Source organism: Calonectris borealis, chromosome 12 (assembly GCF_964195595.1).
Source record: "Calonectris borealis chromosome 12, bCalBor7.hap1.2, whole genome shotgun sequence".
Taxonomy (NCBI): Eukaryota; Metazoa; Chordata; class Aves; order Procellariiformes; family Procellariidae; genus Calonectris; species Calonectris borealis.
This window is the reverse complement of record NC_134323.1, coordinates 21,791,048-21,805,185: the sequence shown is the minus strand read 5'-3', so window position 1 is coordinate 21,805,185 and position 14,138 is coordinate 21,791,048. Positions and strand designations below refer to the sequence as shown.

The window sequence follows — 14,138 nt, the reverse complement described above, 5'->3', positions numbered from 1 at the left end:
CATCACATTTGGAAATTGGTCCTAGGAAAGTTCTTTTCCGATGGAAATTGCAGCAGGAGTCAGCACTGTTGTTCGAAAGGTTGAACAATTACAGGGAAAACTAATTTATTTTGCATGTTAAAAACCAGTCTGTACTGGTAGGTGCAATTCATATCCTTTGAAATGGAGGATTAATGAGGTGAAGTTCTGACAGAGGTCTGAGAAATGTTATTTTTTAAACCTGAGCTGGCATGTGGCATAATTTCTGGCAGCTGAATCACTGGAAGTTCGATTTGGTGTAACCTTTATGCTCTTCCTGGCAGAACTGATGGTGTCTGAGAGGCCTGATCCTGCATCAGAGGAGGAGAGATCTCCCCAGCTGCTGCTTCACCCGGCTGGTGGATGCGAAGGGACCGGTGGGAACCCCGGCAGCTCGTCCTGGTGAGAGCTGCCGGTTTGCCTGGGGTCGGTTTGCATGAGGGGCCTGGGAACCTCGCTTAGCCTCAAGAAAGGTGTGGTGGTGACTTCTGTTAATAATGGTGGTGATTGTGTAGGAGGGTCACAAACAAGAAAAATGTGGTGAAGACCCCAGCTTACAGCTCCTCCATTAGTGAGAGGCACTGCAGGCAGGCTGCAAAAGAGCCCTTTCCCAGCTCCTGCTTATTTCCGTGGGTAGGCAGATAAATTCCATTACTTCCATCCGCCAGGAAGAAGAGGAGTTGCTGGAATAGCTCATTGCCCGGTATTGTGGCTGGTAAGGTTACAAGAGAAACCCTTCCAGCTCATCCGAGGGAGCGAGGGGTGTCGCAAAGCCGCTGTTCCAGTGGAAGGCTATGTGCTTCGTCCGTGTTTGCTTCACTGGAACAGCTGTTAGAGAGAATTTTTCTGGTGCCAAAGAGATAATCTGACCTCAGGGAAAATCTTAGTCTGTAAGGGAACGGTTGTGAAAAGAGGCACACTGACCTCCTGCGCGGGCTGTCTCTGGCAATAGAGAGCTTAACAAGAAAGGGAGCAACCTTTGCACTGGCCTCCAGCTCATCTCGTTTGCACCTCAGGCAGGCATCCATTAAACAGGTGCCTTTTGCTGTCTGTAGATGAATTAGGAAGAAAATAGAGCAGTGGAGGATTCAGTGTGCGGCAAATGATTCCCGAGGGTTTGCACCAAGCACTGGGAACTATGCAACGACACAGGACGTGTCGGATGCTGGGATGCGGGCAGAATCGGGTGTCTCGCGAGCCGTGCTGTGCATATGAGCCCGTCATGCTAAGGTGGAGAGGAGACCAGCTTCCCCTCCTGTCAGCTGCTCCTCCTGTGTGAGAGCCACTTCTCGTAGCTGGAAGCACCCAGGGGGCTGTTGGGAGCGACTGGTCCAGCAAGAGTAGGAGAAAGCAGCTCTGCGTTCATTACCAGGCTGCTGCAGCCCTGAGCACCCAGCCCACGGGGTCCGCACCAAATCACTGCAAAATACCTGGATAGCTGCTGGCACGCTGTCACACGCCTCACAGACAGGCCCTAACGGCTGTCCGGAGGGTGGGGAGCTCAGCTGTCCTCGTCGCAGCTATCAGCAGCAAACACGGAGCTCGGCCAGGGGTGTTGCGTGCTAGAACTGCAGTGGGTTGTACCCAGATGCATTTGGACCAGATCCAAGTCGTATTTGCTAATGTAAGAGGAGATCTGTACTCATTCAGCAGTACCTCTGCTGCCCACAATGGATTTTGCACGGACAAACGGTAATTCACCCATCAGGCGATGGGAGATAGGAGCTGTGTGAGAGTGCCCTGACCTGCCGTACGAACGAGTGACACCAATAGCTGCTGAACTGTTAGTCCAGGACCGAGGGCCCTCAGACCGGCTGTGTTATCATCCCCCAGGGGTGTAATCCAAACCAACGGTTTTAGCAAAAACAAAATGCGATTCCAGGAGTTCACAAGAGGTAACGAGGGACAGAAAAGGAGAAAATAGTTTAGTCCTAACAAGCCTGCTATCTACGCAAGGTGCTGGGCAGGGGTGAAGGGGGTTGGAAGTGTAACCCCTGGGCATGGGACTCCTTTCCAAAGCTGGCTGGGGCAAGGCAGCTCTGAGGTCCCAGGGCTCCGTGCACTCAGGAAATACAGCTCCACACGCTGCAGGTACCAGAGCACTCTTCAGAGCGGAAACTGGGGCTCCATACACTGGGGTACCAGGGCTCCATGCAGCGGGGGTACCCAGCCGCTGTGCACCGGGGTACAGAGCACTGTGCACTGCAGGTGTCGGGGCAGCATGCATTGAGGTACCGGGGCTCCCTGCTTTGAGGTACTGGGGCACTGTGCACTGGGGATACCTGGGCTCCATGCACATGGATACGAGAGCTCCATGTTCCAGGGTAGCAGGGCACCAGGCACTGGGGAGATCGGGGCTCTGTGCGTTGGGGTAGCAGAGCTCTGTGCACTGGGGGGGAGGGGGGGTGTTGGGGCTCCATGCCCCAGGGTGCCAGAGCTCCATGTACCTGGGGACTGGGGTTCTGTGCCCCAGGGTGCCAGAGCTCCATGCACGGGGCGATTGGGGCTCCATGCCCCAAGGTGCCAGAGCTCCATGTACCTGGGGACTGGGGTTCTGTGCCCCAGGGTGCCAGAGCTCCATGCACGGGGCGATTGGGGCTCCATGCCCCAAGGTGCCAGAGCTCCATGTACCTGGGGACTGGGGTTCTGTGCCCCAGGGTGCCAGAGCTCCATGCACAGGGCGATTGGGGCTCCATGCCCCAAGGTGCCAGAGCTCCATGTACCTGGGGACTGGGGTTCTGTGCCCCGGGGTGCCAGAGCTCCATGCACAGGGCGATTGGGGCTCCATGCACTGGGGGGATCGGTGCTCTGTGCATAGGGGTACCAGACCTCCACACACCAGGGAGTCAGGGCTCTGTGCCCCGGGGTCCCAGACCTCCACGCACTGGGGGGGTCAGGGCTCCGGGGTACCAGAGCTCCATGCACTGGGGGGACCGGTGCTCCATGCCCCGATGTACTAGACCTCCATGAACCAGGGGGTCGGGGCTCTGTGTACAGGGGTGCCAGAGCTCCGTGCACCGGGGGAGTTGGGGCTCCGTACCCCGGGGAAGCAGAGCTCCGTGCACCGGGGGGTCGGGGCTCCGTACCCCGAGGTAGCAGAGCTCCGTGCACGGGGGTGCCAGGGCAGCAGGGCACCATGCAGCCAGGTGCCGGCGCTCCGTGCAAGCTGTACCGGGAGGCGGTGCAGGGCCGCCCCCCGCGGAGAGCCCCGCCCGCCCGGCGCTGCGCGGTGCGGGGCTGCGCGGCGGCTGCGCAGAGCGGGGCCGCCATGAGCGAGGAGCGGCTGGGGAGGGTGCGGGACCGGGTGCGGCCCTTCCCCGACTTCCCGGTGCCCGGCGTGCTTTTCCGGTGCGGGCGGGGATGGGGCCGGGGGCTCGCTTCCAGCTCCTCTCCTCGCTGCCCATCCCTCCCCTTGCCTGCTCCTGGCAGCACAAGGCAGGACCCGCTTCCCCTGGGCTTAGGAGCTCGGTCGAGAGCCGGCCCAGCCCCCCAGAGGTATCTAACGGCTCTCCCTCTTTTTGCAGCGATATCAGCCCCTTGCTGAAGGATCCTGCAGCTTTCAGGACTTTGATTGATCTTCTGGAAGATCATTTGAGGGCATCTTTCCCCAAAATCGACTTTATTGCAGGTGAGTGTTGGTTGGAAACATCTCTGACGTCAGTGGAGAGCACCGTGTCCTCAGGCTCCCAGGCAGGAGGCGTGGGGAGGCTCCTCTGCTGATGGCGCAGGAAATACTGTAGCCCTTGGACATTATGATCACCCAAATGTTGGCCTCTATCGTACGGCAACACTGGGACAGGTTATACCCTTAAGTTATCTCTGTAGTTTCCTGAAATACTGGTTTTTGGATGTGGCAGACGCCATCTGATGATGCTTCAGTGCCAATTTCATAATTCATTGCTTTCATCATGAAAAAAAGTCAGGGAGTATGAAAGTCTGACATAAAGTCTTACAGGCATGCCTGTAAGGTCTCTCACAGTCCCCACGGCAGGCAGACCCTGTTCCAGCACGTTGTCCTTCTCAGGGGGCCTTTTCAAGCCAACAGAAACAGCCTTTGTGGTGATAACGTGTTGCAACACACCTGTGAAAGAGGCTGAGAATGGAAGTGCTTAGGAAGGCAGTGCTTGGGCTGGGCGGTAGCCCAGAGTTCAAGGAGTCTAACCAAACCCGGTCCAAGCGCCTCGTGATAACTGAAGGCTGTCCCCCGCTGGTGCAAAGTCCCTGGCTGTGTGGTCGAACTGATTCCGGGGCTTAGCTGAGTTTATCTCTAAGAAAAAGAGCTAGAGGGGAGGCAAAGTGGGCCGATGGGGGGATCGATGTGGTGCCCCGAAGCCCGTCAGCAGCACATCTTGACGAACACAGGCCGTGCAGGAGTGTGGTGTGTGTTTTCAACCCATAGAAATGACTGTAAGAACAAATGGCTTCTAGAGACCCCCCTGAACACAGGAGGATAAACCTGGGGTATGGTGCCCCAGTCGAATGGCTCTGTTCTGAGTATGCTTGCTGCTCTGCTCCCCCCAGGCCTGGACTCCCGTGGCTTCCTCATAGGCCCCCCCTTGGCTCAGAGACTGGGGATCGGCTTCGTGCTGATACGGAAAAAGGGGAAGCTTCCCGGTCCGACTGAGTCGGTCTCCTACGCCCTTGAGTATGGCAAGGTAATGCCTGGGGAGAAGAGGGTTTCCAGGCTGGTTGATGGAGGGCCGGGGGGTGTCAGCGAGGGGACAGCGTGATAAAACCAGCGGGGTGGTCCCCAAGCTGGGTTTCGCAGCCAGTGCTGATGCCGCGGGCAGCCTGGCATGGCACAAGCTCCAGGAGTGCTGCTGAGCTTCACCGTGCCCCGGCACAGCGGCTCCCTCCCCGAACCACGGACACGTGGCTTGTGTCGGTGAGCTGCACTGTGATTTTTGTGGGAGGCGATAAGACTTGGTGCTAAATTGCTTTGTTTGGCTTCAATTCAGGGGCATGAACACGGAGTGTGTTTCCCACTCTTCCAGTAAGTGCTATAAGTAAATGCCTTTATTGCATGGCTTCAGAACAGAGTGCTCGCCTCATAACACCGCAGCCTCTCTGATTAAAGAGCAGAGGTGTAAGCCTAATAACACGCTACCGCTGGTAACTAACAGCAGCCAGGGACCGGCAGCAGAAACACCAAACCTAGGCATTATTTATGAGGATTGTTTAGGCCAACCCCTGCATGGGACAAGTTCATCTGACACAGGACGTGCCTGTGACGGTTTGGATCAGGCTTGGTGGTGCTGTCAAGGCAGAGCGCTCCAGCCCAGTGCATTACAGGAGATTTTCCCAACTGGAGAACTGCTTTGGGATAAGGTTTCACGATGGGACCATAACTCACTTGATGAATGTTCAGGATCTTGACGTGCCAGAGGGTTGGCCCGGCAATCACCTAACCCGCTATATATTTCCATGGCACTCCCCTGTGGCTGCAGTATGTGTTTTTGGGGTTTTAGGTGCTGAGTGTTAAGGTTGATCTCGCTGAAGACTTGTCTGCATTCCACCATGTGTTAGCAGTTTGTGAAGTGTTTCTCTGTAAGGCAAGACTAAAATGAAGCTACTCTTTCCACCCTGCAGGCTGAACTTGAAATCCAGAGTGACGCCGTGGAACCGGGACAAAAAGTAGTTATTGTAGATGACTTGCTTGCAACTGGAGGTGAGAGAAGCAGACGGTGTTAGAGCACCTGTAACCCACGTACGCGTGCATTGGTGGCAGCAGGAGCAGCCGTGGGGTTTGAAGCTTACCTCAGCACTGCTCCTCGAGTGACGATGTTTCTGCTCCACCTCTGTGTCGTGCAGGTACCATGTGTGCAGCCTGCGAGCTGATGAAGAGGCTGAAAGCTGAAGTCCTGGAGTGCCTGGTGATCATAGAGTTAAAACTCCTGAAAGGGTCGGAAAAGCTCAAGTCCATCCCTTTCTACTCTCTGCTGCAGTATGACTGAGGAAGAGCCAGGAGAAGGGAATGTGCCCTGAGCTGTGCACAAGTTTGGGCTTTATTCAATGACTCTTTCTTGATGTCACGAGGGGGCGGGCAGGGGGGGAACCTACAATTTTGATCCTGGCCAGATGCTATATAATTGTAAGTCCTATTTATTTTCCAAGCCACAGATTAAGGTGTGTTGAGTGTAAGGATCCTTTTTTCATCCTTTGGGAAGAAGGAACAACCTGATCATTTTGGGGGATGGAGACCAAGATGCAGCTTCACTGATTCTTTTTTTTTTTTTTAAGGAGACCAAAGTGAAAATACTGCTGTGAGGCGGGAGAGGTCTGATAGCTTAGGGGCCCAGCATTCCCTTTCGGTTGAGCCGTGCCTGGTCAGCCTCCCAGGAACCTGCTAAAAGTCTGCCAAAGAAACACAGAAGATGGGCAAAAAGTGATTATTTGTCTAAGGGATAAATCCCTCTGTATCTGACCTCAGAGGATGGTCTGGTTGGTTGCTCTCTGCTGTCGCTCACACCAGAATAGGTTGCTCTTACGTTAAGGTAGTGCTTGTTGAAGAAAATTGTCTGCCCAGCCCTGTGTCTTGAAATTAGGAGGCAGCCACTGCCAACGCAACGGAGGTTGCTGGCGTAGATGAGCTTAACCACCATGTCAGCTTGCAGCTTGGCTTGTGATCTCCTTCCCTTGAGACCGCAGGACGCTGAAGGTCCTTGTTGTAGGAAGCTGTCTTGCCTTCCCTTGGTCCAGGGTGGTTCTTAGCAGTGGATTTTGCAAAACTAGGAGCAATCTACATCATGAGAAGTACCTCACAGCTGGGCGACGGGCGGTGAGGAAGGGGGCCGTGCGTCTGCTCAGGGCTGTTCGCCTGCCTTCTCTCTAGCAGCACTGGCACCTACCAAAACCTGCAGCTCCAGCCAGGGCTGGCAACTTTTGTTTAGCACAAATTCCAACCTACTGCTCTGTATCTGACTCTATGCTGCTGACTCCCCTCTGCTGTGTTCTTGGGGCATCATGACGTTGAAAAGGATGATGCCAGTTTGGAGCCCATTCTTGTCGGTATGTTTGGTGTCAGATAAGGCCACAGGAAAGAAAGAAAAGGTGTTATGCTTGCAGCTGAGCTCCGGTGGTCTCACTCGGGTTGTGTGATGGATGAAGTGGCGTTTGGAGGTGCTCCCTATAGCGTGGTTCGGTTTGGTCACAGGGGTAGCTAAAACCCAGCGTGCCAAAACTTTCACATGCCTGCAAACATTAGGGACTGTGTCCCTGTCCTAGCAGGGGCTGAACTCACTGGTAAAATAAATGTTGACTTATTTTGATTTTTTCTAAACTGTCTCGGAGCTGTTCTTGCAGTATCTGAAGCTGTTAATTACCTTGTGAGTGTCGTCCTCCAAACCCAGGCTGTCAGTGGAGAGCAAAGCCGTGGCGTGAGCTCCCCCTTGCCACCCCAAATGCTTGGAAGGAATCGCTTGCCAGGACTGAGCAGTTCAGGTATCTTTTCTCCGTGCCTGGCACCAACCTCTAGCTGGAAGGGGGGTACCCAGGCTGGTCCTGCTGGGTGGCAGTGGAAGCACCCAGTGTCGGTGGGGAGCATAGACCAAGCCCCTGCAGCTCAGCTCACCTTCCCCACCCAGCGTGTGGGGATGCCGCACACCCTGCTCTTACACTTGTAAGGGCTATTACGGCTATTTTTATCACTGTTTCCTGAAAAGCCACTTCAGTGCTGCTCCGTTTGCGCTGAGAAACACCATTCCCCCGGGAGAAGCCTACCCCAGGGCACTCGTTTTCACAGCCAGCCCCTGCACGGAGCCAAGGGAGGCAGCGCCTCGCACGCATACTTGGCACACGGAGAGGGTCCCTGCTGCGAGGTAGAGAAGGGAAAAATGAGTTCCACCCCGAAGAGCTGTGGAAAGCAGCTGCGTGCTGTGGAAGCGAGCGTAAGCCCTGCCAGTGCCAGAGCTGGCTGTGTGTGAGGCCAAGGGGTGACATCAGGGAACCCGGGGACGGTGCCTTCACGTTGGCCAGGCTGTGAGCAACCCTTGATGTAATTTGCTCGTAGAGACAAGGCTGTGCAGGGGTGGCTTCCAGGCAGAAGGAAGGTTTTTGTCCCAAGCAGCAGAACGGGAGCTCGCTGTGAGCTCCCCTGGGGCACGCGTGTGCCTGCCAGGCTGCCGCAACCCGCTCCTCTCCGTGGGGCGAGGTCTGTTCGGCACGGCCGACAGCCCAGCCTTGCACCCCAGCCCTGTGCCTCCTTCCAGCCTCTGGGCCGGGTTTAAACCCTCCTCCCTGGAAACAGGGCTACCTCCTGCCAGCAGTGCTAGCCAACTGGCCTGCACCATGGCAAGCAGGGTCCTGGAGGAGGAAGAGGAGGAGGGCCTGCCTGCTCCCTCGGGAATCTCTGATGCTGCCAGCCTCCGAAACCAGCACTTCAGGTGGGGAAGCTTCCCTGGACCAGCGTGGTCCCCCACCCAGAGGGATGAAGGACAGTCATTTTCCGTGCCAGTCCTCGATGCCCCACGCCAAAACCAGCCCAGCTCGGCTCGAAGCGGTGCGAGGCGTGCCCGACGCGGCGCTGGGCAGGGGCAGCTCCCACCTCCTCCGCTGCACCCACGCTGCAGCAGGCGCTGACCTGAGCTGGGTGCCGGGCCAGGCCAGCACCTCTGCAGCAATCAGCACCCTCTTTGTCCCCCTTCCCAAGCCACTTCAGCCAAGTGACCCGGGCTTTCCCCTGGGAAAAAGCCCCCCTGCGCCCACCCCCGGCCCTGCCTGCTCCTGTTCCCGCGGGAGCTGCTCCGCACTCCCTATTTACAAAAGCTGCATTCAGTTCCCTGCAAACCCACGCTCACTTTTTCCAGTAAGTCTTTCCTCCAGGAGCTGGATGACGACCCAGCCCTTCCCTGCGTGTGCCGGCCGGCGCCAATTGCCATGGAGAACCGCGGTGCTAACGCGGCGCAGACAGGCAGCTCACGGAGGAAGAGCGCTGGGTTAACACAAGTCAGCTATATTTAAAACATTTAATACAAATATGTTTTGACAAGTCCTGTAGTTGTTTCCAGCGAGCGCTGGAGATACGTTTTCCCTCCCTTAAAAACAGAACAAGGCCCAGAGCTCCAAAACCATCAACTTGTGACTTCTTCTCTCACTCCTTCCTGCCCGTCACCCTCTCACCCTGCCCAGTCCTGCCTCCACCCCACCAGGGCCCAGTTAATGGCAGAAACCTCCCACGTCAAACCTGCAGGAGAAACCTCCTGCGTCAAACCTGCAGGAGAACGCAGCAAAGCCAAGAAGAGGTCACTAGCTCCTCTTCACCGCTTGCATCGTTACCCCAGGGCTGCCTGCCTTCAGCTGGAGGGTTAGGGGAGCTATGGTCCTCATGGACCCTGGCAGAGCAATTAGTTAAATTAAGGCGTTTTGCTCTTCCTCAGACATCCCTGAGGATGAGACTCGCGTCAGCCCACTCAGATCCCGATCGCAGTCGGGATTTGCTACATTTAGAGGAGATTGCACGGGGGAAGCCTCGACCCTCGGGGGGCTCAGAGGGCTTCTGCCTCCTTCGCCGCCTTGGTGAGCCTCTCTGTGACGAGGCCGAGGTCCTTCCCTTTGTCCAGTTTGATGTAGGTGTCCGTCCTGACGGCGTGGATCCCCACCCAGTCGGGCAGCAGCTCTGCGAAGAGGCGCAAGTGTTTCTCCATCTCGCCTGTGAAAAGAAGCGGCAGCCGCCGGGTCAGAGCTCGGCTCCCCAGCCCCTTCCTCCTGCAAAGACCCCCCCGCCGCTTTCCTACCGGGAGGCATCTGCGTGTCGTAGCTGTCGGCCATGCGGGCACAAGCCACCTCCAGCGTCAGCGCCTGCTTCTTCTCGGCCACAAAGATGCTGCGCAGGATGCGGGCCATGGCCGGCAGCCGCCCCAGCATGGCAAGCCGCTCCTCCTGCTGCGGCTCCCGCGTCATCAGCGCCTGCAGCTTCTGCGCCTCCTTCGCCCGGATCTTGGGGAGCAGAGGAGATGGGGTGAGACACAGGCAGGTCCCCCCGGCACCGGCGTTACGGCCAGGACCGAATTACTCACCCTCTCGAGCAGCGCCTGGGACACCCCTCTCAGAGCACTGGAGGTGCTGGCAGGGGACGGTGCTTTGGAAACCACCGGTTCCCCCGCACCGGCTTCAGCGGTTCTTAAGGCCAGGTTGGCAAGAGCTTTTTCCATCTGCTCATGTGGAAGAGGGAGGAGGAGTTGGGTTACAGCTGGGAGCCGCTCGCGCTGGAGGAAGGAGAAGTTTCCCCTCCACCGCCCCCGCCGCCACCCTGCAGCCCAGCGCGTCTGACCCACCCCTGCCTGCACGGAGGACAGCTCGGGGTGCTTCAGCCCCTCTCCCAGCCCCAAAGTCAGTACTGACGGCTCCTCTAGCTTGAAACCAGTCCTACGCCACAACCTGCAGCAGCCACAGCCAGGCGCGCGCTCCCACCTGCCCACATCTTACAGTGCTCCGAGTCCCGGGGCTCTGAAACGATTCTTCCCGACCCCCATCCGCTTACATCTTCCCCGGGAGACGGCTGGTTTGAGGTCTGCCAGCCACAGACGGAGCCAGACCCCCGTCCTCGCTCACCTTGGGGGTCAGCATCCCCCGAGCCGTGCTCAGCACCTCCTGGGCCGTGGTGAGCCTGTCCTCCTGGGGCGGCCGCGGCAGCTCCGCCGGGCTGATGTCCGGCACCTCGTCAACGTTGAAGCGAGGATGCCAGCGGGTCAGCTTCTCCTCCGGCACCACCATGGGAGGGCTGAGGGCGGCCAGGAACGCCTGGAGAGGGGCGAGAGCAGCGTCACGGCACCTGCGGGCCAGGTACAGGGGAGCTGGCCATTGCCCCGCGCTCCCAGCACGGCTGGGCACGGCAGCTGGCTTGGAGGGAATTCAGAGCCAGGAGAGATCCCAGCTGCCATCCTCCCCACCCACGCCTGCCAAGAGCATCCCGCAGGAACCAGCGACGTCCTTCAGCCTGGATGCCAGCCCGCTCCTTCCACCAGCTTCTCTAGATAGTGACCAGAGCAACCCCAGACCCCAAAAGCAGAGGGTGCTGGGGGGGGGCTCACCTTGTGGTGCTGCTTGACGATGTTCACCAGGTTGCGGTTGAACTCCTTCCTGCGCTCCAGCAAGCGCGACGCCGACAAGTGCGGGCGGCCGTCCACTTTCTCCTCTGCAAGGGGAGACACGAGCGTCACCCGTGGCATCTCGGCAAAGCGCAGCAACGCTGCGACAGGACCCAAACCTCGAGAGCCTCGGGAAGGACAGGATCGGAGCCCCGCCATGGGGCTGAGTCGCTGCCAGAATCGCTGCCCTACCATCCTCCCACTCGCCCCAAAAGTGGTTTTCCATTTCCAGGCCCTTATGTGTCAGATGATTATCTAATGGACCAAGCAGAGAGCATCCCTGGGGATTCAGGGATCCCAGCTCTCGGGGCCCCCTTCAAGCCGTTCGTACCTTCCCCCAGCACCGGCTCCAGCGTGAGCTGGTAGTCAGACTTCTTCACGCCGTTGCCGAAGGTGGGGATGTTCTTCTCCTGGCGCAGCCTGTACGAGGTGGGGTACACCGCCTTGATCTGCCCCACGTGCCGCTCCTCAAACTGCCTGCAACAGCACCCAGAGAGGTCGGGAACCCCAAGGGCTGACACGGGGGCATCGGCCCCGACACCTCCAGCTGGGGTCCCGAAACGGGCCGCCCGCTGCTGCCAACTTACTTGCGCATCATGTCCTGCACCCCCTGCTTGACCTTCGCGAAGGTGATGGTCTCGGCACGGTTGAAGAGCATCCCGGCGATGGTGTCCACGCTGCGGAACATCTCCGCCAGCACCTTGAACTTGTAGGGCAGCGTCAGCCCCGGGGGCAGGTCCTGCGCGAGGGTGTGGAACCGCTGGAACGCGGGGGGCTTCTCGCTGCCGGGAGAGGAGAGGGGTCAGGGTCCCCCAGCACACAACAGCCACCGGGCACGGTGAACGCGGTGCTGGGGCGGCCCTGAGGGTGCACCTGGGGATCGAGACCGGCCAGGACAGGGCTCCCACTGCCGACCTCAGAGCCTAGGAGCTGTGTGCCCACCCCGGTTAGGGGAGACCCCTCACGGGGGTGGGAAGACTCCTGCAAACCGCAGCAGTCTCCGGGACACCCTGTCTTCCCTGCAATCTGGGGCTGCATCCCCAAAGCTGCTCCTCACCCAGCCTCTGCCGCAGGAGCTGCCACCCCAGTGTCCCCGGACGGCCGCGCTCCCGATGTGGCTCCGCTTCCCGCTTTCTTCTCACGGATCCGCAGCTCCAGTTGCCGCACTCGCTCCAGGCGGCTCCGCAGGTCAGGGCTGGTCCCAGCGGAGATGGGTGGCAGCTGAGCCAGCTGGGCCAGCGCCTTCACCCTCCGCAGGCGGCACCGCAGCCCGGCCAGGTCCTCCTGGGTGGGGAGGGGGCACACGGTCAGAGCAGGGCTCGCACACCCGCAAGAAACACAAAAAAATAGGAGCAGAAAGCCATGCTCGTCCCGTACCCGCTGCAGGCGCCTGGTTGTCCCGGGGGGGGCTGTGCCGGGCTGTGTCCCCCCATCCTGCCCCTGGCTGGGGGAGCGGGTGGTGCTGGCCGGGGGGTCCGCTGCCAGGTCCAGCGAGGGTGGCAGCAGGGGCCGAGCAGCGGCTGGAGGCGAGGGGCTGGCAGCCTGTGAGAGAGCAGAGGACGTTAGAGGCTGCCCAGGGAACCCACCCGCCGGGACCCCCTCCCCGGCATGTGTGGGTGTCCTGGCCTTGCACTGGGGACGGGGGGGGAACCATAGGGGAGTCTGCACTAGGGGCAGGGGGCAAGCCCTGGGGGGGGTGTCTGCATCAGGAGGAGGGGGGGCAAGCCCTGGGGGGGTGTCTGCATCAGGAGGAGGGGGGGCAAGCCCTGGGGGGGTGTCTGCATCAGGAGAAGGGGGGGCAAGCCCTGGGGGGGGGTGTCTGCATCAGGAGGAGGGGGGGCAAGCCCTGGGGGGGGTGTCTGCATCAGGAGAAGGGGGGGCAAGCCCTGGGGGGGTGTCTGCATCAGGAGGAGGGGGGGCAAGCCCTGGGGGGGTGTCTGCATCAGGAGGAGGGGGGGCAAGCCCTGGGGGGGGTGTCTGCATCAGGAGAAGGGGGGGCAAGCTCTGGGGGGATGTCTGCATCAGGAGAAGGGGGAGCAAGCCCTGGGGGGGTGTCTGCATCAGGAGGAGGGGGGGCAAGCCCTGGGGGGGTGTTTGCATCAGGAGAAGGGGGGGCAAGCCCTGGGGGGGTGTTTGCATCAGGAGAAGGGGGGGCAAGCCCTGGGGGGGAGGGGGTCTGCAGCAGGAGGAGAGGGGGCAAGCCCTGGGGGGGGTGTCTGCATCAGGAGGAGGGGGGGCAAGCCCTGGGGGGGGTGTCTGCATCAGGAGAAGGGAGGACAAGCCCTGGGGGGGGGGGGGGTGGGGGGTGTCTGCATCAGAAGGAGGGGGGGGCAAGCCCTGGGTGGGGATCTGCACTAGGGGCAGGGGTCAAGCCCTTGGGGGAGGCTGCTCCGGACACGGTGCCCCGGTTTTACGGTGCCCCCATCCCCCCCATCCCCATTTCAGGCCCGCAGCCCGGGAGGAGCGGCACATCCCCGACCCCGGCAGCTCCCTACCGCGGCCGGCGGCCCCGGCTCCGGATCCCGGTGCAGCTCCAGCCTCTTCCGCGCCGACTTCCCGCTCGGCTCCCCGGGCCGGACCCCGGCCGGCGGCTCCGGTTCCATCTCACGGCGGCTCCGCTTCCTGCCCACCAGCCCCCGCACCGCCGGGGAGCCGCCGCGGGCCGGGGTGCGCGGCGAGCCGGGCAGCGGCGGCGGGTGGGCGCTGAGCCCCGCCGGGGCCCCATCCTCCTCCGCCTCCCGGTGCACCGGCGGCCCGGCAAGGGCGGCCTTCAGCCGGCGGCCGCCGCCGCGCTTGGCCGGGGCTCCGGTGGCCGCTTTCGTGCGGCCGAAGAAGTCGGTGAGGCGGAGCTGGGCCATGGCGGTCCCGGTCCCGGAGCCGGTGCCGGTGGCGGTCCCGGTGCGCCAACACGTGCACCCGCTCCCGCGCGCGCCAAAGCCTCCGCTCTTGGCGGGAAACCCGCGCGGCCGCAGCACCGCCCACCGCGGGGGGTGGGGGGGAGCGGGAGGGTCACGTGGGGGGAATTGGCGCCACGGG

General features: G+C 60.3%; 2 protein-coding genes across 3 annotated transcripts; one reads left to right on the top strand and one right to left on the bottom strand.

Annotated features, from left to right (window-relative positions):
- The first annotated feature begins 271 nt into the window (after positions 1 to 271).
- Positions 272 to 7,297, top strand: APRT (adenine phosphoribosyltransferase). 2 transcript variants are annotated; one of them, XM_075161599.1, is made up of 5 exons: positions 272 to 420; positions 3,543 to 3,646; positions 4,540 to 4,673; positions 5,608 to 5,686; positions 5,830 to 7,297. In XM_075161599.1, the coding sequence occupies exons 1-5, from the start codon at positions 287 to 289 to the stop codon at positions 5,970 to 5,972; spliced, it is 594 nt and encodes a 197-aa protein (XP_075017700.1). In that variant the 5' UTR covers positions 272 to 286; the 3' UTR covers positions 5,973 to 7,297. The 2 variants fall into 2 exon arrangements, with proteins under 2 accessions (XP_075017700.1, XP_075017701.1); XM_075161600.1 differs by lacking the exon at positions 272 to 420 and adding an exon at positions 3,264 to 3,366.
- A 1,655-nt stretch (positions 7,298 to 8,952) lies between these two features.
- Positions 8,953 to 13,989, bottom strand: CDT1 (chromatin licensing and DNA replication factor 1). The gene is made up of 10 exons (XM_075160732.1): positions 13,598 to 13,989; positions 12,480 to 12,644; positions 12,160 to 12,386; positions 11,690 to 11,884; positions 11,434 to 11,579; positions 11,046 to 11,149; positions 10,567 to 10,755; positions 10,032 to 10,166; positions 9,750 to 9,951; positions 8,953 to 9,664 (listed from the first exon to the last, which is right to left on the bottom strand). The coding sequence occupies exons 1-10, from the start codon at positions 13,958 to 13,960 to the stop codon at positions 9,501 to 9,503; spliced, it is 1,890 nt and encodes a 629-aa protein (XP_075016833.1). The 5' UTR covers positions 13,961 to 13,989; the 3' UTR covers positions 8,953 to 9,500.
- Positions 13,990 to 14,138: the final 149 nt, after the last annotated feature.

Excerpts from the sequence above, each read along its gene's own strand:
- APRT (XM_075161599.1), top strand. The coding sequence starts at position 287 with ATGCTCTTCCTGGCAGAACTGATGGTGTCTGAGAGGCCTGATCCTGCA. Across the intron at positions 421-3,542 it reads AACCCCGGCAGCTCGTCCTG|CGATATCAGCCCCTTGCTGA; the intron begins GTGAGAGCTGCC and ends CTCTTTTTGCAG. Across the intron at positions 4,674-5,607 it reads ACGCCCTTGAGTATGGCAAG|GCTGAACTTGAAATCCAGAG; the intron begins GTAATGCCTGGG and ends TCCACCCTGCAG.
- CDT1 (XM_075160732.1), bottom strand. The coding sequence starts at position 13,960 with ATGGCCCAGCTCCGCCTCACCGACTTCTTCGGCCGCACGAAAGCGGCC. Across the intron at positions 11,580-11,689 it reads GTGCAGGACATGATGCGCAA|GCAGTTTGAGGAGCGGCACG; the intron begins GTAAGTTGGCAG and ends GTGCTGTTGCAG. Across the intron at positions 10,167-10,566 it reads GGGGGATGCTGACCCCCAAG|ATGGAAAAAGCTCTTGCCAA; the intron begins GTGAGCGAGGAC and ends CCACATGAGCAG.